The sequence below is a fragment of the Osmerus eperlanus genome, chromosome 13 (genome assembly GCF_963692335.1).
Source record: "Osmerus eperlanus chromosome 13, fOsmEpe2.1, whole genome shotgun sequence".
Lineage (NCBI taxonomy): Eukaryota > Metazoa > Chordata > Actinopteri > Osmeriformes > Osmeridae > Osmerus > Osmerus eperlanus.
The window spans coordinates 10,069,212-10,093,908 of record NC_085030.1 but is presented as its reverse complement, the minus strand read 5'-3'; the positions used below and the strand labels follow the sequence as shown (position 1 = coordinate 10,093,908).

The 24,697-nt window shown below is 44.8% G+C and overlaps 2 protein-coding genes across 14 annotated transcripts in view; one reads left to right on the top strand and one right to left on the bottom strand.

Annotated features, from left to right (window-relative positions):
* hdx (highly divergent homeobox) overlaps positions 1–24,697 on the top strand; it is a 350,307-nt gene that overhangs the window by 196,900 nt on the left and 128,710 nt on the right. The window lies entirely within an intron of this gene.
* Positions 224–24,697, bottom strand: part of LOC134032065 (rho guanine nucleotide exchange factor 9) — a 34,658-nt gene continuing 10,184 nt past the window's right edge. For 2 of the 13 annotated variants that reach the window (XM_062475856.1, XM_062475864.1), the window contains 10 exons: positions 15,258–15,437; positions 13,819–13,908; positions 12,486–12,686; positions 12,100–12,279; positions 10,824–11,056; positions 10,132–10,261; positions 9,645–9,776; positions 7,202–7,445; positions 6,754–6,822; positions 5,195–5,978 (listed from right to left, as the gene is read on the bottom strand). In XM_062475856.1, the coding sequence (XP_062331840.1) occupies positions 5,773–5,978; positions 6,754–6,822; positions 7,202–7,445; positions 9,645–9,776; positions 10,132–10,261; positions 10,824–11,056; positions 12,100–12,279; positions 12,486–12,686; positions 13,819–13,908; positions 15,258–15,437 (1,665 nt within the window). In that variant the 3' untranslated portion in view covers positions 5,195–5,772. Of the gene's footprint in view, positions 957–2,772; positions 4,986–5,194; positions 5,979–6,730; positions 6,823–7,201; positions 7,446–9,644; positions 9,777–10,131; positions 10,262–10,823; positions 11,057–12,099; positions 12,280–12,485; positions 12,687–13,818; positions 13,909–15,257; positions 15,438–21,636; positions 21,777–24,697 lie in introns of those variants that run through there. The other 11 variants (XR_009931981.1, XR_009931980.1, XM_062475860.1 and 8 more) reach the window with 11 other exon arrangements.

Genomic DNA, 24,697 nt, shown 5'->3' with positions numbered 1-24,697 from the left:
CCCATCTGCTGCTTTTGAGTTTTAACCAATCTAGTCATGTCAGACCAGATATTTCTTAAAGGAAGGAAAGCTGCAGTAGAGAATCTGAAAGTAGTCCCACTCCCCCTTGCAGCTGTGAGGGAACATTAAAACAAAGGATATACACAAAAACACAGGATATGATGTCACAAAACAGGAAGTCCTGTATGTCCCAGCTGACATCACAACACTGTCTGGGACACAGTTCAGTAGTTAGAGGATTTTTATTTCCAAACAAAAGTACAGTTATAATAGATAAGCTTAATTATAATTTTACATCAAATAACAACATATTCCCAGTGCTTCTGATTACATTTAAACATATTACTGTTTCAACAGTACGTACAATTCCACGCCCGCATTCACAGTTTCTGGATTTGAATAGGCATTTTTCTTTACTTTTATGACAAAAAAATAAATAAATGACCCAAAGGCCAACAATAATTTAAAAAAAATGCCACTACTGTCCGTATACTATTGATGTTTCAAAGAGACAGGTAAAATAGTGAGACGTTGCTCTGTGGTGTTACGACTAGAACCCCCCCCACCCCTGCCCCCCAGATAAATGGTTAAACACAATGGAACTAAATAACCATCCAAAAGACAGGCCTCTTTCTGGACTGATTTTTTGACCTGGAATCCACTTCAAATGTTTTGGGTGAATCCACTGTACCCTAGCTGTTCAAATAAACAAAGGAGAAACGCTTTAACAACTACGGAAGAAGACTATGTTTCCTAACCTTATCACTTAATATATTGTCTAAATAATGTCATACTGGATATGTGTCACTGTTTACAAGAGCTAAATGCTGTGCTATTACTTACTGTAGACACTGATCTGATCCCAGAATATGTCCAGCAAATTGCTCAGCGTGGAGGTGGACACTGGCACTATGTGCAGGTGGATACTGGTGAAGGTGATCCCTAGGTGCAAAAGACTGAAAGAAAAAGGCTTCACATTCTCAAACCGCCTGGACAACACACTTTAGCGTTTCCTTGGTTTGACAACCACTTACACCATGAAGCAGAGTTAACAATGTGACAGTAGTATAGAAGTTGAGGGGTTTGTTGTGAGTTAAATTAGGGGTACTAAATACACACAAAAGTGTACATCAAAACAGATAAGGGTTATGTCTTATAATGTAGCCTAATACACACATGATAATATCAGCATAATGTACAGAATACTGAATCTCATAAATACTGTCGCTAATTGGGAAAATAAATAAACAGTTCCAAAGCATTGCAAGATAAATAATCCGTTACTGTGTGATAATGTGCTTTACTGACACGATACTGTAAAGGACTGATTGAGATTATGTCCAATTTATATATAGCTCCCTCTAAGAGCTTTTCTCATTAGCTTAGTTCTTCTGCTGCGACAATAAATCTTTGCAAACACGTACAGTAGCCTACACCACCACCCTCAGTTGTTTGCCTGCCTGTTGCCATAGAAAAATGACCCGTTTTACCTCGAATATGTAGGAGGAGCGGCACTTTCCACAAATAACCAGAAGTAAGCATATGGCAAAGTGGGCTGTTGTTTCATTAAAAGCACAGTTATGGCAATTTTTCTCAACCACAAATCAGCAATCAATACGTTGATATGTTCAAGGTTTCGTTCTGAACTAACTTCAAATCATTTTTCCCGGACTGGTGTCTAAGAGAGGAGCATATGATATGAGCTTAATGTCACCTATCTTCCACAGAGAATGTGTTCCGATATTTCGATAATGTGTGTAGAAATGAATGTCAGGAACAGGGGACCAGTTAACTGAGAGTAATGTGAGAGTAAAGGAGAGTTTGTAATATAAAATGGAAGGTTCCGGATGGTGTCTAGCAAACAAAGTCTATCATCGTCTCATGCAAAATACTGGATGCGGTGAACATGCTTTACCAGGCAATGCGGCCTAGAGCTTACTTGAGCGGAAACTACGCTAGTCTCAAACGTAACCACCAATGTTCAAATATGATATCTGTCGTTTATACATTTTGTACATTTAGTTACATTGTTCCTTTTAGCGAGCTCACTGTGTCACATGATTAATGATCACCTGAACAAAAAGAAGAAAAAGTGCTGGCAGGCCTTTTATAGGCTACAAACTATTTTTACCCTTGAGTACTTCTGTCAGTGTCATATCATCTGGGAGACAAAGTACATTTAATTAAATTGTATTTAAATGTACACATTCCCCTCAGTTTGAATGAGTGGAAATCATTCCCAAAATAAACCAAATCAAATGCGTGTTTATGTTCAACTGCAGCGCATGGGAGGGTCAGAGTTCCAGTTAGTCACAGTATTCTCTCTCTCTGTCTCTCTCTGTGTCTCGTCTAGTGTGAGTGCCTCTCGGGCTCCCCAGAGTGCTGTGTTCCCAGAGAGACGGAGAGAGAGAGCAACGCGTCACACTGAGGGGGAAAGACATGACTAATTCATATCTGACTGTGAAATTGAATAGATAATCACTAGTGGAATGCTGGAAGGCACTGTTGGATAACATCTCTGTTCTCTGCAGTGTAACAGGGGCAAAGGGGGGGGGGGGGGGTATGTAGGTGTGTATGTGTGTATATTGAGGATAACAACCGAGCTGGACCTGAGGTTATCGAAGCCTGGAAGCCAAAGCTACACTTATTTGTTCCTGTTGAAAGACCGGCACAGTGCCAGCCTGTGCCATGCTGTGCCAGGCTCAAGGGTTATCATACACAATCATAACCACATCAGTGCCACTTTTAGAAGACACTCAAAACCACATCACCTGTGTTTCAACTGGTCTTTACTTGAAATAAAACAACATAAATTACACACCATTACAAAGAAAAAAAAATCTATGTTCTTTTTTTCCAATAAAATAGTGCCTATAAGAAGGCAAACAAATATGACATAGAACTATATATTTGTTTTATATATCACTCTGTAGTGAGTACTGTAAATATATAATGATATATCACATCGCACAAAGTTGTCATACTGATCGATCAAATGATGATAACAATGATGGTGATATCATTACAAAATACTTCTGTATCTGTCGGTCAAACAATGAATATTTTTAAATAGATGAACAAGATGGACATTTCAACTGTGGAAAGAATACACCCAGCAACAATGTACAGTATGTGTGTGTAGACACCTGCAGATATGATGGCGCTTTCTCCACCACTGGGACGGACACCTCATTATAGCGGTGCTCCGCCATGATACTCCCCTATTCCTGACTGATATCTTTAAGATTTTCGGAGTACTCTGAAAAATAATCATTAGATTTACACAAAGACCCATGCACAGTTAGAATTCCATTGGGTTCCCGTCAAAATAATAAAAGAACTTCTTGATACCTGCTAAAAAAGGGAATTTGGGTTGAGGTGAGGGAGAGGACATGTTTTGGTATGTTGCTACTCTCTGACATGTTGTGACATGGATTCACCTGATCTCTGTGGTATGCTTAGCAGATACCATCTACTCTTCATGGAAGCCAAATATCACAGTCATGTTGATGCAGGATCTTGCCTCTCTCATGCTTTGAAAATTAATGTGCAACATTCATCAGAAGGTTGATTTGTGGGCTGTGCTTTTTGGTATTTTCCTGTAAATATCCATCACATGAATATGATGATTATGCTTATAGCCTGACTAAAATCCGAGCATGTCCGAAACTCCCCATAGGCTGTTCTCTGTTTAAACAGCCAATGAGAAATAATCCCTGGGGAAAAGGGGAGGTCTCAGGTAAAAGGGGGAGGTATATCAAATACATGTTTTTACTGACTCGAGAGTTCCTCTACAGTCGAACATGCAGAGGCCCTCAAGTGAATACCCTGTAAAATCCTGTCTGCTATGTGGATGCCAATGATGTGAATGTTCTATTTGACGGTGCCCATTATTGATTGGCTCCCTGACCCATCATATCACAACCAATTGCAGACTTCCAAGTGAATGACGCTCCTCATGCGAAAGAAATAAAAGCACACACACTGAGACAGGCACGAGAGGTGGAGGGAGGGATGGAGAGAGGGGATGGAGAGAGGGAGGGGAGAGGAAGACAGAGAACACAAAAGTAGTGGGCTGGAGGGCAGAGAGGAGTATGCTAAGGAGAGAAAAGAAAGAGAGACCAAAGGATTAGGGAGGTGAGAGAAAGAAAGGATTGGGGGAAGAACAGAGAGAGGATGATTAGCAGAAGAAAGAGAAAGACACAGTGTTCATGTAAAAAGTTTGGACTTTGATCACAGCTTGACTCTAAAACAATGGTGATTCTGACAGCAAGGACTTGATATAAGCTACAGAAGAAGCCTGTCAGATGTAAAGTCTCCCTCAAGACACACTCACACGCACACATGGCCAACACTCACCTACCCTTCAACTCAAAAGCTTTCATCTCCATGCACTATCAAACTTGGAGAAGTCAGTTCTGGCAAGGGAAAAACAGTGGTAAACATTTACTTGAAAATGATGATAATAAAAAAAACAAACAAGCAAGGCCGACGGGACATTCAGACTGCTTGGTTGGTTGTTCGGTGCCGTTTCCAGGGGTGGAGCTAGGTGACGGTGGTCTCACCAGAAGTAGCATGGTAACTAAGAACATTAACATACAGGTAAGAGAGAGAGTTATAATCCAAGTCTTCAGTCCTTGGGGCATCAGTCAAATCAAATCACCCTTGACAATATTGGCCGTTACTTCCGTTCCTTCAAAGTCTATTTCATTTCTTCTTCTTTTTTTGACGGAACGTAATCTGACCGACATTTTAGTGCTTCTAGGAAGGAATAAAAGAGCCAGTTCTTCTGAGAGAGTTTGTGAGGCTCTATTTCTTAAATGGTGCTAATCTACTAAAATTCTGCCAGAATGGACCCTGGCCTCTTTTGGATTGACTGAATTCAAAAGCCTCTGCTTGTGCCAAGTCCTCCGGTACCTCATACTGTCCGGGGCCCAGGGGGTCCTGGGGGGGCGGGTATGAGGGGGGTGCGCTCCTGTTTACACCTGGTGGGCAAGTGCAGAGGGGGGGATAGGCAGGTGTGGGGGGGGCAGTTGCAGAGAGGCATCAGGGAGGGAGGATGCAAGGCACAAAGCAGAGGGGAATAGATTGGATAGCAAAGAGAAAAGGTCATCAGTAAAGGTGCCTAATTATAAACAACACCACAACATATATCCATGCATTCCCCCCTCCCCTCCCCGCTCCCCCCTCCCCTCCCTCACAGTCGCATACGCATTGCAATACTGAATCTTTGACTGCATGATCTTTCTTGCATATGAGACCACAAGATACATGATTCTAGAATCTAGATCATAGGATGATGCTAGACAATGGATATGGTGGGGGATGTACAACTCTAGAATGACACAAGGGAGTCAAAAAATGCTATTCCAACAAACCTCCAAGTCCGACAAAGAAGACCACCAGAGATAACACTCATTCCGTACAGATATGAAAGCAAGCATTTTTCATAACAGAGAATTATTGTTATTCTGGCTTTGCGGACCGGAGGTCAGATTGATTAGCAGCCTACTCACTACGGAACACGGAGAGGGATCAAAAATCTACCAAAAAGCTGCTATGCATTGAACTAGTTAACTCTAGCATCACAACTACACTACTGCCAATAGCAACTACAGATAATCAATAGTAGAAGATGGGAAAATAAATTGAAAAGCTGCCATGGCATCTTAGAGTGTGGATTTTGTTTAGCCATAAATACATTTTATTGTGTTTATTTTTAGAAAATGTATTTATTTCTGTAAATCTATAATACTGCTAATATCCTGTGTTTTAAATAGAAGAAGAATTAACTGTAGGCAACTGTATGCCCCAATTCCTTTGATAGTTTCTACAGTATAGCTCACATTGTTTAGCAGTTGCCATGGCATCTTGTTGCATTAACGCTTTATAAAACTCTAATGAATATACCTTAATCATTTTCAAACCATGTCCATACAACATGGCCCTCTTTCTCAAGATGATATCTATAAATGAATCTGAAATTCAAGAAAGTACTTCACCTTGTGCCAGGTATATACACATACAGCACTTTAAAACATACACACACAGACACAAAGCACAGACAAACAACTCGAAAAATGGGCCCATCCCAACATTAGAACAACAGAGTTGTTAGGTTAGTCGTATGGTGGTCCTCATGCTCAGTGTGTACCATAACGGTATAAACAACATCAACATGTAAAAAATAGTGAAACATCCCAAAACATCCATCTGTTGTGAGTCTCCATAGCTGACAGTATCAACCTCCATGCAAACAGCCCTCTGTCTTTTCGTTGATGTTCAAATGTGGTTGGAATTACAGATTGTTCTGTGGTGTACAGTAATACGTGTATATGTCACAATTTGCTTAATGTAAACAGTACTGGAGACGCTCGTAATTCGTTTCGATACCTCAATTGTTCTCAAGCTAGTTTATTTTGTAGCATTGTAATGTTCCAAATGTAGGCTATTTTCCTTGCTAACGTCACATAAGGTTTCCTAAAAGGGGAAGCTGGGTTGACAGGGAGCTAAGAATAAACTGATACACAATTATTTACCTTTAAGAAGTTGTCATTTTTCATTTAAAACAGAGGCATCTCCAAAATTACAAGTGTCCCAAATGATGTAAACCTTCTACAGAAGTGACAAGACACGCATTAATGTGCGTGTGTGTGTTAGTGAGGTGCATTATGAATGAACAGCAATGAAAAGACAGACGGCTCAGAGAGGAGAAGAAAAGGAAAATCACCTGATATCTCCGTGTTGCCTCACCTTTCTGTTTGGTCACCTTTCTCACCGTCAGGGCTGCCTGACGCTTCTGGTACTCAGAGATCTCAAAACCTGAGGACACACACACACACACTTGCAATTGGATGCAGTTGCTGGTGTGTCCAGGACTGTGTTGTTGTGTTGCCCGCTAGCCCTTTAGTCAGCAAGGTGGAATGACATTCACAACTCATGTTATTTATGACTGAGAGGCATACAATAGTGTGTGTGTGTGCCTTTGGGACAAACCAAGATGTACCAGAGATGACAAGTGTGTGTCTATGTGTGTGTCTGTGTGTGTGTCTGTGTGTGTGTCTGTGTGTGTGTGTCTGTGTGTGTGTGTGTGTCTATGTGTGTGTCTATGTGTGTGTCTATGTGTGTGTCTGTGTGTGTGTCTATGTGTGTGTCTATGTGTGTGTCTATGTGTGTGTCTATGTGTGTGTCTGTGTCTAACCAATTTTCTCGTCTTCCTGCACCATCTTTCTCTCCTCGTGGAAGGCCCTGAGCCAGCGGATCTTCTCCTCCAGCTTCTTGGCCAGAAAGATGTGGATCTCCTCGCTGTCCTTGTTGCACAGCTTGAAGGCATTCTTCACGCTCACGTTGAAGTCGTCGTCACGCCCGTCTGTGGCGTCCCGGACCTCGTAGCGGTCCATGTCGATGCGGCCCTTATAGTACAGGATATCCCGGCGAATCAGGTCCTGGAGTGAGCAAGGGAAAGAAAGAGGGAGAGAAATGAGAATGAGAGTGGGTGCTCTTAGAGAGTGTGTGTGTGTGTGTTAAATCTACAGGAGGTGTCAGCTTGAGGGTATCTTCCACTCCTTATTGCGCTGATGGAGACTGGCTTATGCAACCCTTCTCCATCTGGAGATGCTATGACTAGTCCGTTATAGACACCAGATTCAAGTGGTATTTTCAATAGTAGATTCAAATACTATGGTCTTTTGCTTTACTCTGCCTGCAGTACCAGGTGAATTAAATTCAAATGTTTGCCCTGATAAGAATTTCAGTCATGAAATTTAAAAAGATTTGAACCGAGGATTGAGGCCACACAGAACAGAATCACAAGTGACAGCTTGGCTTGAATAGAGTCTATTTTCAGGCACAAAAACCATGAAATCAATATCGAAGCCCCACAAACTGTACACAAATAACTAGATTTAGATGCAACAGTGTGTGTTGACAGTTCATTGCGCAGGGAAGGCAACAGCACATTAGAAAAAACAAACAGACAATTGGTCTATTGGTCCCCAGAGATAGCTTGACGCACAGGTACAGCCCCCTGGCAGGACACAGTTGTTGTAAAGCCTTGGGCCCCGCTCCAACTCCTACGCAACTAAAAACTGAGAGCCAAAAATAGAACCCTGGAGTTTGGTCCATCCAGTCACTGGTGCGGTCCTCAGGGGGACTGAACCTTCAACCTCATTGTCTGGGTAAACGCTTAACCACCAGGCCGCCTACACAGCGCCGCGCGGACGTTGACGTTGACTGTTAAGACTGCAGTCAGGGAGCAGAACCCTGGAACTAAGCTCTCCTCCACTTTTAATGAGAATTAGAGAGAAACGCTGAGAATCCCAACAAACTGCTAATGAGCGTGCCCAGATGAGATCGCTGTCTCCGTGCCGAAAAGGCGGAGATGTGAGGAGGGAAGGAGGAGGAAGGAAGAAAGACAACATGCAACACGCTACTAACACGCCCTGAGGGCTGGCATTACACATGTTATGTCAGGGTGGGGGTTTTGGAGGGGGAATGGGGGGGAGAGGAACTGTACTGAAGTGTGTCCTGCAGCCACTCACCCCATAAGAGAGCAGGCATGCCATGGGGAAGCAAGGCTCAAGACATAGTACCACACATACGCACGCACAAACACACAAGAACATACACACAACTGAGCATGCACACGCACTTACAAGATGGTGAGGGAGATAACAAGGAAAAGTATGTATGGAGGGGGATTGTGTGTGTGTATGTGTGTGTGTGCATGCATGCATGCATGCAAAGGAGAGGGGGTGGAGCAAAGGGGGAAGAGTATATGTTGGAGTATCCAAACATTTAGTACTATATTTATCAGTACATATACATTTATTATTATATGTGCATGTGTATATGAGAGAGTGTGTTCGTGTATAGTAAATGTCCGCATAGCGAATGAATATGTGTGTGTGTGATAACAAGTGTAGAACCCTGTGGTAATCTCCATCTTACAGGCAATCATGAGCTTGTACAATACCACAATGTTCTTGTGTGACAGCTAGTGTGTGTTCAGCTAGGCACTCTGGGATCAACAGGGAAGGTCTGACCATTCAGTATGTATGGGCTTCACATCCCAGGAGATACTAGATGCTCAAAAGCACTTCTCACCAGCACGGAACATTTCTCACCTAGGGGGCACTTTTTAAATCAGGGAACGTCAGCATGCAAGCTTGTTTTTTTTTTAGAAAGCACCACTTGAAAGAGGAGATATTTTAGAGCGGAGAAGAGGATTGTGAAAGGGAAAATCATGTGAGAGAGAGAGAAAGTGAGAGAGAGACAGAGATATATATAGTGAGTGGGGACTGAGTTAGACATGCAGTGAGAGAAAGAGGGAGAGAGTGTGTGAGGGAAAGAGAAAGAGTGAGAGAGTGTGTGAGGGAAAGAGAAAGAGTGAGAGAGTGTGTGAGGGAAAGAGGAAGAGAGAGAAAGAAAGAGAGGCATCCCGAAACAAACCGACAGAGGCGAGAGAAGGAAAGAAAGAGAGAGATATCAAGAGATAGATAGAGTGAGAGAGAGAGAGAGACAGAGAGAGAGAGAGAGAGAGAGAGAGAGAGAGAGAGAGAGAGAGAGAGAGAGAGAGAGAGAGAGAGAGAGAGAGAGAGAGAGAGAGAGAGAGATAGAGATGGGGAGAGAGGGGGGTTGTGCACCTTCTTGCAGAGGACCAGCTGGTGGTCGAAGAGGAAGAAGACTCTCTGCTGGCTGCGTCCATACGGCTGGTAGATCCATGACATCTCCCCGGTATAGATCAGCTCTGAGCTCCGGTCCAGGATGTCCTCACCCTGGACACATGCACACAAATACACATGCACACAGACACACACCCAAGCACACACACAGATGACGGAAGCACTTCAACATAATATAACAACTTTGTGCATTTTATTTAGGATATTCTTATGTGTGTTCGAGCAACGACTAATTATTTCTAATGTAATTTGCAGTGCTAACAATGCTAGCAACACGTCTCCATAATCCAAATGCTAACATTATTATTGACATTTGTGTGACCTGTCCCTTTTGATTTCTATACTGCGTAATTCCAACTAGTCCAAACTTGAGTAGCCCCACCCTACTAGTGGGGTGGGGCTGGTAGGGTGGGGCTACTCAAGTTTAGTTTAGGGCTACTGGTTGTACCTCCCAGTCCAGAACAGAGGCCTGCCATTGGGCAATCTTGTCTATGTTCTCCAGCCTCCTCTTCCTCTCATTGATTTGCTGAGTGACGTTCCGCATCACCGCCAGAGCTGCCGCCACATAGCGATAGTCACTATGGAGACAGGACATGAGTTATTACCGGGAAATGAGCGAATGTTACATCAAAGAGCCAGTAAATCTGCTACACAGGACTATAAAACACACCAGAACATCAGCTGCCACAGCATCGCCTGAGATAGAGCAATTATCTGGATTAAATGAAATTTAGAGGTAAAACTAACTGTTTACAAGTTAACTGAGCCTGTAAACGCTGTCAGGCTAGGACATGCCTGGTATACTGTCCTGGGGTAGGGGCCTGACGAGAGCAGATGATGTGTGTGTGTGTGTGTGTGCGTGAAGGCAGAATTCTATAGCTGGCAGCCAGTCGATACCTCACAGACACACACACACAGACAAACTGGCACAGGAAGCTGGCATCTATCCCTCTCTGGCTGTGAAAGTGTGATTTGTGAATGACCTGGAGCTTGATTAGACAAACACATTGACTAACAAGAGATGAAAAACCTAGGATGGTTGTGTGTGTATGTGTGTGTGTATGTGTGTGTGTGTGTGTGTGTGTGTGTATGTGTGTGTGTGTGTGCGTGTGTGTGTGTGCGTGGGCGCATGTCTCCTACCTGTGCTCTTGTGCTGTGTATTTGAGCAGTTCGGCCAGCTGCAGAGGGTACTTGCAGATCTTCTGGACGGGCGTGAGCAGGAAGCCGTCGATGGCGATGTCGATCATCTGCTGGAGGAGACGGCACGCCTCGAAGAAGTGCTGGTACCTGCCGTCCCTCATCAGCTTGCTCAGCTCCATGCAGGCGTCCAGGTGGTTGTTACAGTACTCCGAGTAGATCCAGAACCCGTCTTGCTGTAAGGCACACACATGGGAGTTTGGAACAGTACAGACAGGCAGACAGACAAGCAGGCAGGAAAACCCAAAACAGTGACAGTGTTTCCCCTAGGTTTACAGCTTTGGGGGGAGGGGGGGGGGGACGACGACATGGTAGAGACATGTAGAGACAGAAATGACATGCCGTCGTGTAAATAAGATAAATAACATAAGGCCATTTAGTTTGTGTAATAGACCTGTTTTATAGGAAAGGTAACCTTAAATGACTTATTTTGTGATCTGGTGCTAAATTAAAAAATTAACTTGACCTTCCAGGGGGGTCGGGGGGTGCCATTGGTGGGGGCGGGGAGCCCCCCTAATATAATGGTAGGGGAAACACTGAGTGAAGAGGATATGAAATGAGATTCAGCCTCTTGTAGAAGTAGGTCAAGGCATTTGTCATGGCATTTCTTTCACTGCCAAATATAAGCTTTGTGATTCAGGGTTGAAGTCATTCAACCATTTAAAAATCATGGAGCAGAACAAAAATTGAGGAGACATTCTTCATTTAAACAAAACAACACAAAACACTTTCTCTACACTCCCTCAACCATCTCCACAGCATGATTCATCCCTGTTTCCGAGTTGCCATTGTTCTAGAAAGCGGGGGTTCTAACAATCTATCTAACAATGTAGCTGTGATGCTGCTGCTCTGCACGTGTTCTCAGTGTACTTCACGTGCTGCTGGAATCAGGGTTTGAAATAGCTCACATGCTCTAGGATACTGGGTTCTAAATACCTTGTTTTCCAAGAATCAGGTTTATAAATACCTCATGTGTTCTACGACACAGGGTTCTAGATACCTGACGTGTTCTACATCAAAGGGTTCTAAATAGCTTACATGCTCTATAGGACAATGTATAGGACCCATGTCCTAGGTCACATGGTTCTATCTACTGTACATAACGTGTTCAAGGAAACAGGGTCCCATAATTAACTTGTTTTAGAAAAAATGGTTTGGTTTACCTAACTTGTTCTAGAAAACCAGGTTCTATACGTCCCGTTCTTGTGTTGTGACTCACGTGTTCTAGGAAGCAGGGTCCTATCTCAGAGAGGTGGGGATCCTCTGTGTTGTACTGTTTCTCCAGGTCTCTCACAAAGCCCATCTGGAAGCGGTAGATGTCCTCAATGTTCCCAAAGATCACTTTGAGCTGGTCATCGTTGAACATGTCCACCCTCTTCCTACACTGGCGCAAGTAGCCCTGAGAGACAAGGTCCAGCACAGTGAGAGGAAGACAGTGTGTGTGTGTGTGTGTGTGTGTGTGTGTGTGGTGGTGTGTCCTGTACTCTTCTGTCCTTCAAGTGTTTGATGTAGTGGCCCTCTGTGCTCAAGATCATGATTGAAGAGTGTGTATGAGACAGTATATTAGTGAGACAAAGTGTGTGAGAGTGTGTGTGTGTTCCATACTTCGCAGATGTCCTTCAGGTGTTTGATGTAGTGCCTCTCAGTGCTCATAATCTCGTTGATGACATTGGCCCTCATCTGGTCTCGGTTTTGCAAGGGCGAGCCCAGACACAGGCAGTCATTGGTTGGGTCCAGGTGGCCATTCTGAACCTCACTGGTCCCCTCGGCTGGCTCCACCCCTCCATCCTCCTGGTTGACCCACAGCTGAGGAAAGCAACACACACACACAGAGAGACCACACACACAGACACATGAGTGAGGGAAGCACCCCTAAAGCCACAAATCCACACATACCTGACCTGAGGTAATTGACACTCACATTTTGATTTATACTGCACACAAAAACATTTGAAGCAATAGATGTCAAAGTGTCAGTGGTCCACAGCAAATCTGTACTATCCTTTTTTAATATATTTTCAGGACCTCCCCCCCTCCCCCCCTACCCGAACACGCACACACACTCACACACTCACACACACAATGTTCTTTGATCCAGGGAGTAGGTAAGGGACACACTGCCAACCAGCTATCCAGTGTTCAGAGGGCACTGCCAGGGACAGATGCCAAGGGAGAATGTCCAAATCCTGTCCAAGCTGTGCTCAGAGAGCCTTGTACACACACACATTCACACTTTCACTCACTCACTCACTCACTCACATACACCCTCATCCCCCACTCTCTCTCAGACTAGGGCCAAGCGAGCGTTGTTCCGATGCCCAGCACTGCAGACACCTGATGACACACAGTTTGCCAGGAGAACATCAAAGAGCCGGCGGGTAGAATGCCAAACACAAGATGAGATGTGGCTTCACAGACAAGCAGAGGCGGTGGGAAGGTACTGTCGCTGACGAGGACCTGGCTAGCCCCCTACACACCACACACTACATTCTACACGGGAATCAGAGTCAATAGTAAAAGATGAGTACAGTCGAAAGAAAGTAGGTACTGAGAAGCCCACAGGGGAGTTACATTTTGTATAAAAAAATGTGTCTATCCCTCAGAATGGTTATGTTATCCCCATGAATCTTAATTGCACTCAGGAGACGATCAGTCTATCAAATTGAAATCTGGATCTGGTCTGATCTGGTGTCTGACTTTACTTTTGACTCGTATTGGTCTGACCTGGAGGATGATGTGTGTGTGGGGGGTGTGGGGGTCATGGAGGTCATGGTGAATGTTATGATGAGTGTATGCGTGTGGTGTTGTCAGAGGTGATGGTGGGAAGGGGGAGGGGGGGGGGCACGTTGCGTAGACAGACTGAGCGGGTGGGGAGGAGACTGGGGGGGGGGACTGGATGGGTTGGAGTGATGAGGCTGGGGGTGGGGGGGGAACGCACCTTTGACGTGGTGTTTTGGCACCGTGGAGTTGCTATGGGGTTGATATAGAAAACCTGTTTTGTTTGGGGCGGAGGAGGGTGGGCTTCCACCTTGGGGGGAGAGAATGACAGAAACACACTTTTGGTTGACTGGCAGCCTGTCGGTCCGTCCGTCGCTCTGGGGCGCTCTGGGGCGCTCTGGGGCGCTCTGGTTGGCATGGAGGGGTGGGGTGGGGCATGGGGGACTCAGGAGAGTTTGCACCGTTGTGTGTGTGTGTGCGTGTGTGTGCATGTGTGTGTAATATATTTACACACACACACATTAAATATATATTTAATATATTTTGAGGAAAACAACTTTCTTGCTGGCTATTGGTCCTTTTAATCATGGGGTCGGGAACAGTATGGTTGACGTGGGAGGAGTTAAAGCTAGGCTCTGCAATCAAGCAGGGCAACAATCATCAGAGAACATTAAATAACCAGAAGGGCTTATCAGAGCCTTTAAGCATCCTGACACTGCTGTGTGTGGAAAGCCTTTCAAGAAATATCTTCTCCTCTAACTTGTCTTAAAGGTGATAAGTGTAGCTCAGTGGCAGAGCACTCAACTGCAGATCCAGAGGTTACAGGTTGAAATCTGTGCATCGCTTTGGATAAAAGCCTCTGTTAAGTGTATACATTACTACATCATTGTCACGCCCCGTTTTACGAGCATAACATAACATCATAGAGTGTATCAGAGGACACTGAACCAGCCTGACGACGGTATCTAGGAGTGATATTGTCTGTAGAACATGTTAGATTGTCACTATCAGTGCCAGAGGCAGAGGCACAGGGGACATATCGCCTCTGAGGGTTAGAATCCCAGTTCTCTCATCTGTGTGTGTTTGTTAGCTTCACTAATGTGTTCATAAGACACAGGTGTGCGTGAGATGTCTTGTGTGTGCGACAACAAAATGTTTGTTGTTACCCATGAGGAGCGTGTGTGTGTGTGTGTTACATGATCTGTTTGTTAATTGAAAGAGAAATTAATATGATTACATGTGACAATGTTTGTAAGTAAGTAAGTAAGTAAACTTAATTTATAAAATGCATTTCAAAACTAAAATTACAAGGTGCTGTACAATGAAAAACTTTTTAAATACTGTATATATATATTTTTGTAATATCTGTATAGATAAAATCGTTAATTAAAAGTTACAAACTGCACAGAAGGCAAAACACACATTACAAAACAAAGTGCTTACGAAACAAGTGAGTTTTAACAGCTTATTAAAAACGTCCGCAGACTCTGTGTTCTATATAACTAACAGAAGACAGTTCTAGAGAGGGAGCTGCAACTTTACAACTGCAAAAGCCCCCTTGGATGTTTGCCTGGATTTTGGTACAGCCACAAGGCCTTGGTCAGTGTGTGTCAGTGTTAACTGTGGTGTGTTACCATCGTTTGTGTGTGTGTTACTCACCCGTACAAAGCTGGCGGGGAACCAGCCCTCTTCCTCGTCGATCTGGCCCCACCACCAGTCCTTGTTGGACGCGTCCAGCACCTTGATGACGTCACCGGCCTTAAACGCCAACTCGCGGTCCGCCATGGTCACATGGTCCCATACCGCCTCAGCGCTGACAATCGAACCTCCGCTTATCAACTGAGGACAGGGGGATGTGAGGAGATAGAGAGAGAAGATGGAGGGAGGGGAAAGAGAGAAGACAGGGAGAGAGGGGAGGAGAGAGAGGAGAAACAGAGATAATGATATAAAGTTATTTTCTACAATTGTGTCGAAATCTTTCCATCAGTAAGTGTTGTGTCATCAAATTAACTACATCCAACGCATAACATCACTATCATTACCTACCCAGCTGTGACAAACGTTAATCACATACTTGCTATGCTCGTGCACACTCACGTACACACGCTCTCACTTTCACACATTTATATCCACCCGTAGGATGATTTAATTGCATTAAGCTCCATGTTCCAGCTCATCAGGTAATTAACATTGAGGTTACATCCCTTGCAAATGTCATTAGAGACGTTTGCAGGGATGTAGAATGAAGAATGTGTTGTACACAATGTTACTAACCAGTGCAGATACAGTAATGTGCATGTATCCATGTTAAGAGACATGGCTGTAGTTGAGCTCATTAGGATCGTAATTACTCAAATTATTCTGTCCCGGACATGTGGATCTCACTGTCCAAACTCTCTCACAGATAAATGTATGATAATGCACGCACGCACATTCGCACACAAAGCTAGCTTCCATTAGCAGCTTAGCATCTATAATAGAGCAACAATGCACCAAAGGTAACTCTATTATGCAAAAACAGCCAACACTGTGGGCACGAACACAACACGAGGCTTGAACAGTGGACACACAACAGGAAGCCAAGTCCATTAGTATGAAGCACAGCACGACGACACAGATTCCTTGAAGGTCCTAACTGGCAGGTTATGAAATTAAAATGATTACAGCTGAGTTGATCTAATACAGGTGTCAAGGAGCAAACAAATGAGAGATTATTATCTGGTGTCTCTGTCTGTCTCTCTCTCTACCTCCTCCTTCATCTCGCCCGCCCGTGAGTGTCAGCGTGAATGCTAAAGAGCAAGGGTGCATCTGGGTGTGGAGGTCTTGTGATCTGTGTTCCTGCGTAGGTGTGTGTGTGTGTGTGTGTGTGTGTGTGTGTGTGTGTGTGTGTGTGTGTGGGGGGGGTCGTCATCCATCTAACACCCTCTATCCGTCACACTGGGGTTGAGTTACGTCACCTTGAGACTGGCGCGTGCCCACACACACACACACACACTTGCGTGAATTCTTCAGTACAAAGGTAAACACATGCACAAACATCCAGTAAGGCATACAGACACATGCATGCAGGTCCCTACACACACACACACACACACACACACACACAGAAAGGTCAGTGTGGATGTTAGGGAGTAAGACCCCCCGCAGGGCAGCATCTCAGGGAGAAGAGCCCTTCCTACTGAAGCATTCAAAACAGCACTGAGGATTTGTTTGCTGGTTGGAACTTGCAGGGTCTATGTGCATGAGGCAAACTCAAATACTGTGTATGTGTTACCGGCTTTCAAATGCCTTCATGGTGATTACAGTCTGAAGTGATCTCCACTGCCTGTATGATGTTTGTGAGTGTATGTGTGTGTTACTAAATACCCACACAATTTGTGTGTCTAAGACACGGGTTTGTGTGCTAGGAAATAAAGGTAGGCAGAGGGTGAGACAGAGACAGACAGAGAGAAAGTGAGATAGAAAGATGGAGAGAAAGAGAGAGAGAGAGGGAAAGGGAAAGAGAGAGAACGCAGTTTGTTTGTACCTAATCCCGGCCCCCATAAGGATATAAGCTCTCACACTCCGTGTCCACATCCCCCCTTAAACCGGCCAACAATCCTTTCTCTGCCATGGCTTGCTGGGATAGCGGGGGGATATAAGCCAATCGGGAGTCAGGAGTGACCATGGGAGGGACCGCTGAGCCTGGAGGAGGACAGGACTGAGCCGAGGTTGTCATGACAACAGATGAAGATGCTTTGCCAGTATCGCCAAGATAACTGGACATTTCAACTCCTGTCTGGACTCCCAGGCAGAGGAGGGGGCGGGGTGGCCTGGCTCTGCCCTCCTACGTACTTCCGCTCAATTTGGATTTTACTTCTGTACTAGGTCTGGGACTTCAGTGCATCAGTCGGTTTTCAGAAAAAAAATATGTGTAGGTCCAATCAGCGAACAGATGGAGTGGCTGAGAACGATGACGTTGATGTCGTGCACTAGTTTGAGTTGTAGTTCAGTAATGGCGGCGGAGAAAGATGCGAGCAAAGATATTTTGCGGTTGTGGCAACGCTGCCGAATATCCATAAGTTAAAGCCGGAGCAAGAACAATCCTTGCTGAGTTTTGTTGGTGGTCATGATGTTGTGGCCCTCCTCCCCACGGGGTTCGGGAAAAGTTTGATTTTCCAGCTACGGCAGCTAGCTCCGAGGTGAAGGAGTTGGCTAAGGCGAACGCTAGCGATTGGTTATGGCAGATCAGAGTGGCTCTGGGCAGATCCAATAGTTTTAAACTTCAACAGAGTACCCGCCTTCAAGGAAGTTAACGCTTGTCAATGGAGCGATCCCAGACCCTCTGTACAAATGAAATGTACGAGGGTCTGGTTAGGACCAGGCTAGGGGTGGGGTGGCTATCAGCCTGTTTGAACCCCTGACTGACAGTGACTGTTGAGCATTGCTAAGTCATATTAATGGAATAATGACTAGAAAGCATGACACTGAGGAGACCTTCGATAATTCTGGATTGGTTGTCCTTCAAAACAGTTAGTTCTAATGCTGGTCCTGTGTTTAGTTCTAGTACCAACCCCAGCCCTGTCCTTGGGTGTGATGTATGTTGCTCTGGCTCCTCCCTGCTCTGCCTGGAGAGCCAGAAGCTGCCACTGAGGTCAGGATGTGAGTGATTGGTTCATTACTGGCAAATCAGGCACTGTGGTGCGGGGCTGAGACAACTTAATTTCCTGTAGTCCTCTCCTCAGTCCCACCAGACACGACCAAGTACTCTCACGTGTGTGTGTGTCATGCTGCTATGGAAACAGGACAGATGAAAAGGAAACTGATTTTTGAGTCGAGCAGGAATTCGGATTCAGATCCCTCAGAATGATCCTCCCTAGGGTGTAATTGTTGAACATGGTCCGTACCAGGCTTAGAGGGATGACAGGAACAAGACGATTCCTATCTGGTCTTTGAACCTATGTAGTTATAATGAGGCCTTCCAAGACTTCAGAATTGACAGGTACCACCATCACCTCAACCACCCAGGGGACTTGTACTAGAGAAGGTCCCCCCAGATCAGCTCCTCTACTTGGGTCAACTTCATTCCCCTCTACCCTACCTACACCTCGCTCCCTAGGCAACCCTACCGCAATCCACTATACATTCAACCCCATTTGCTGGGTTACTTTTTTCCTTTCTCTCTCTCCCTCTCTTCACTCCATCACACCTCTGTAATAAAGGAGAGGGGGGGTATCCATTCACGGCTAATGTTCCTCCCCAAATCGTTTCATCCCTCAGCCCCCACTCTCCTCTCGCCGGCTAATGAGACCCACTTCTGCCCCCTCCAACACACCGCAATGAGAGGCAGCCTATCCCGTTCCATGTCGGAATAAATTAAAAGAGTTACATAATCAATCGCTCTCCCCCCCCCACACACACACAATCCCCACTCGGTGACGGCTGACACCCCCTTGATCAAAGGAAATACTCGCAACACATACCCGGGGGAGGGGCGGGGGGGGGACAGATACCATCACAACATCACCCCCACCCTCCCTCCATTCCTCCCCCCACTCACCTCCACATCCCTCTACTCTATGACCTGGCATAGTGAGGATTTTATTACCTGGTCGCTACAACATCAAAGATCATTGGTTTGGAAAAAAAGCCAGGACTTTTATATAGGTCAATGCAAATATCATGCAGGGAAAGAGCCCGCAGGATGGAAACAATTGTGCCGGTGTTCCCGCTGTTGCGGACTCCGTCACAGAGATAGATGGTGATAACCTAAGATTCTAAGACCCTAAATCTCCTACCCCCCCTTCTCTTTTTTCCGGCTCTTTCTACCTATCTCCATCTCCTCTGTCCCTGCAACACAACACATCAGCATTCACTGCACTGGCAGCCTCGCTGCATTCCGACAGCGTTCTCTCATCCACAGCAGAGCCGTGCACACATGCCGACACACACCGACACACACAGGGCTTACCATGTTTGTGGCATTCAACTGTTCAGAGAGCGTATGCATGGAGAGACCGAACTACGCGAGCATGGTAAAAAAAATCCCTTTGGAAGCAGGTGTGTGCTGGTCTTCTGTCAGAGGAAGAGCAAAGATGCTGAGCTGTAAGGTGTTATATCCCAGATAGAGGATCCTCTCTCTCTCTCTCTATTTCTCTCTCTCTCTCTCTATCTCCGTCGCACTGAGTCTCGCGCTTGGTCCTCCCTGTGTCTGCCAACCCGGTTATGTAATACACTTATGCCCTGAGACTGAGAGCCAATCAAAGATGCTCTGCTTCAAACCAGTGAGATTTACACACACACACACACACACACACACACACACCACTAACAGCTCCTCACTCGCACACCATACACACACATACGTCCACTCACGATCTACACACACTGGCACTTTGGACTACACAGCATTTAACATTACTCTATTAGGAAGCAGCTGCCATTGGGAATTATTCCAAATGTGTGAACACCAGGGAGGCATGCAGGGCTCAGCTTCGAAGGCTAACCATAGAAGACACAAAAACACACACACTGATTTAACCCCAGGCATTAGACACACACATGCTGATACAATATGTAACCCCATACAGATGACACACACATTTACAAACATGTAGAGTATGAGATCCCACAAACAACATGCACCGATGCACATCGCTGATGTGTGTGTTATGTATGCTCCCACACGTGTCTTTTTACTTTGTGTGTCTTTTTACACACACAACGCTACACACACTCACTATACACAGAGACTGTATTGATGTTTTTATGATCCCAGTGGGAGGTTCCTACTGGGGAGGCCTTTCTCTACCTGGTTTACCACACACACACACACTGCCATGGTCCCACATGCTACTGCATGTGACTGAGCCACCTACAGAATGTGCAAACACTCTACTTAGTATGGATCCAACCAATGACACACACACACACACATCAATACAGTTACCACTTTTTGCACTTAGCGTCAAACGTCAGGGAGTGGCTGTGTCCCAGGCTCTATTAGAACTGCGGATCACACAGATGTCTCAGGATAAGATTTTTTCATATCTATTTCTAACTTTCATTAAAGATTCACAGCACCTGCACTCCCTCCTGAAAGGTCCCTAATCTCATATCTCATCTAATCTCACTGCTAAATGTAAATGTAATATGTATGAATGCAAAGTGTAAGTTTACGGTCTATATTTAAAGGTCTCAATTTATATATATATATATTTTTTTGAACATAAGTTTCATAATTGTGCTATTTGCCAATGTAGCACATGCATATATACAGTAATCTATTATGTATGTGTTTTGTGACCTGCTTGTACATGAATACAATGTTGCATGTATAATGAGGTAAACTCCGGAGTATTGTGAACTGTAAAATGGGGGAGTTGTACTGTGATGTCATTTAAAATGGGGGAAACCATGGTGATGTGTTTTGGAGTTGAGGCCCTCCTCTTCATCAGGCTTTTTCAAATGCTATTGGTGGAACATGTTCTGTGTTATCAATCCTGGTGATCATACAATGTGTTTGATCACAAACTAACTAAATACAGAAATGTCCCCAAGCACCATCAGCATTTTACTGATCATAACATGATCTTAATATGGAGACTATGTGATTGCAGAGTATACTGGATACCATTCAAAGGGGTAATAGATGTAAATCTGAGGATTTGTTATGATTTCCATTATCCATCGAACACAAATAATATTCTGACTCAGCAGAATTGTGAGAATTTTAATCTGAGCGAGCTCCGACATATCTATCCACTTTACATAATCCTGAGAAGCATTTTTTTTCGGGGTGAAATGATTCCAAGACAAACGCCAAAAGCACAACGATGTAGAAATACATATTCAACATGGAGGGATGAGGGAGAGAGATAGAGGGGAAACAGGATCTTGAGAGGGGGGGATAGGAATTCCGAATAAACACAAGGGTTAAGGAACATTACATCTGCAACCGCACAGCTAATGACCACCAATACACCACCAGCAGCTGCCACAGACGGTAAGAGGACAAGACATCACGGAGGAATCGGGGAATAGATAAATCATGTTGTACCAACGTCATTCATTTCAATGTGTAGCCATGTTGGAGTGCTGGGTGTCCCCACTCTCAATGAACGCGCGCTCGTTCTCTTTCCAGTCCTCTGTTACCGCTGCGTAGCCTACACACAGGCGAAGCGGGCCCCGAGCGCGGATCCATCAACGAGTACCGAGGATGAACATCAACAGAACGTTAACGAGCACCAGAACCGCGATGACAATGAACACCACGAACGTCTGGACGTCCAAGGCCATGGTGCAGTGCAGCTGGACGCTCACAGATGATCACAGAGACTTGCTTGCGGGGGATTCAGCTTTCAATCTGTACTCAGCGTAACGGGCCAGGCATCCACCATTACAGAATGAGAAGAAATAACAGAAAAAAACTGCCTCCACGCCTCCTCACACTACGCGTTGTCGCAGCTTATCATTAGGGGTTTGCGAACCGATGCATCATCCTCACCATCATCATCATCTGTCTGCACCGATTATTCTCCTCGACTCAACACCCGCTGGTGTTTTCCGTTTCTCCCTCACTACACCGACCGTCTGATGTAGAGCCAGCAGATACTGAGCGCATACACGGAGAGGCTGTGTGCGGGCTGTTGAGCCTGCTTTCCCGGTTCAGACACCGGTGAGATGAGCGGTTAAGAAGCTGAAAAGAGGCGGTCTTGTTGGAATACTGATCAGCGACTAGCCATCATCAGTTACGAAGGAGGGGCAGGGGGCACGATTTGCCTCTATAATAAAATATTACTCAAACAGAAAGGCAAAAAGTAGAATTGAATTTTCCAATGTAAAAAATATTCCGCCACCTCCATTAATTAATAATTGTCATTGTGGTGAAGGATAGTGAGCCTACACCTCACAATTATATATAATTTACCCTGAATGACCACTTGCTTGCATAATGTTGTTGGCACCTGTCCCCCACAGCCTGCCAAATTCTCAGTGATATCGATCTGAACGTACGGCCAAATGGGGTTCAACAACAAAATTATCTTTTATGATCGTCTCACATTGGCAAACAAAATGCTATTCTGGTCCACCAGTTTGAACCGTGTTGACTGCTGAGAGGAAAAAAACGTAAAACGCTTGAGCGCGTTCCTGTTGTGACTTTGTCCCTCCCGTGCCCGCACCTCCCATTGTTGGCAGATTATAAGGGCAGCACAAGATTGGTCATGAATGAATTCATGCAGAAAAAGAAAATCTTAGTACCCCTGAAGGCTTCCAGATTTCACACTCAGGCTGGAGAACTCTGGGACATAGCAACAGATTCCAGAATCCTCTTTAATGGAAATCTCTAGAAATAGACTAATCTGCATGATCATTTTCATACTGTCACATAACATGAGAATTATCCACGGCCAGCTCCTACACACATACTTCACTGTTATATAACCATAAACCTTCAATGGAGAAGACAGAGTTAGGACTCTTTCTGAGATATTCTGTCGTTTATCAAACAGTCTTTTTTCTTTCCTGTGTGTGTGAAGTGTTGTTACATAAGCCTGCTCACCCTGCCTCTGTAGACTCCTCTCCACAGCGTTCTCTGACATTTAGACAACAAAGGTCACATCTGAAAGTCTAAATCTTAACACACACACACCCGCATCAACCTACCCGAATAAGCACACACAAATGCTAATACATTCATACATACACAGCAGACGGGGATGTCAATATGTCTAGAGTGTTCCGTCCAAGCACTCTGCAGTCAGAACAGAATCGTTCTTGTAGATGTCATAGTAAATACATACTTTTAATGACCTTGTGTGTGAGATAGAGCCTTGTGGCACAGCATCACCACAAACCTTGGATAAAAATCGCTCTGGATAAGAGCGTCTGCTAAATGACTAAATGTAAACCTTGTTTGCATTGACATACAAACAATGTTTTGGTTTCTGGATGAGGATTAGTGTGATATGAACAGGGCAGTGAGACGAACTGGCTTAATAACAGAGGAGCTAATGGTGCTCTAGGCTGGATAGGCCACGTTTGCAGCCAAATGTATTAGAAGCAAGCAGCAGAGGAATTCAAATCTCAGCTCATCTCTTTTTTTCCAGTTTCTTCCAAATAACTTAATTTTCTTGACATAATTCTTTCGTTAACCAATTTCATCCTCCACTTGTAATACAACTGGCTCTGACTTTTAACATACAGTTTGAACCTACACAGCTGCATGAGTCACATACAATAAACAATGTGTCGTCCTCTTCAACAGTTAGGATCAGGAATCTGTATCTAATCTCTCTAATCTGGGACACAGCTCTTTGTAATTCCAATATAAGGATTCTTTAGGTCCTGAAACTGCTATCATGCTTGGGGTAAAGGCAGCAGGAGCATTGTGACCTGAACTTGGATCAGCCCTAGGGACTGTGTTAGTCAGAGTACTCTGGAGCGCTGACAGGAAACATGCATGTGTGGCATGGCTGGCGATGACATCACTCATTGTTTTGCCAGGCCTCAGTAATAATGACCATATTATGAAGAGTGGTCCCTCCACCTCCCTCAACCTGTGGCGTGTGAGGTCATATGAATATGATGAATACATAAAAGCCAATTCATCCCTTTGGTTTTAACGTTGATATTTTCCAAACTATCTGTCCCATTACCCCTGAAATATACTCTACGTAAAGATGGTGCATACTTAAGAGTCAAACACATACAAAGACACTAAAATAGATAGGACATTACCTGGCAGACTTTTCAGAAAAGTCTCCTGTTGGCTAAAATTACAGGTCTATTGTCTAGCTGAAGCCAGTGTGTCTACAGGCTTATTGTCTATGGCTTTATAAGTAGACCTCAGTTTATGACCTTCATCTCCAGCTGTGGATTTAACCTGGAGGTCAGTCATTGATTCCAAGTCTGGCCTGGCTGGCAGCCATTCTCCAACTCATCCTCAGAAGTACAGTAGTTTCTCTCCTGGAGACAACTTTGCATATCTAACAGGCTGCTTGTTAGTGAACGGGTCTATTTGCGGCACATGCCTGGCTAATGGGGAGGGAGAGCCCGCCGCACCCATTTCCCCTCCGAGCTGGCCGACCATTTTGTTCCCCTCTCGTCTCCACGACAAC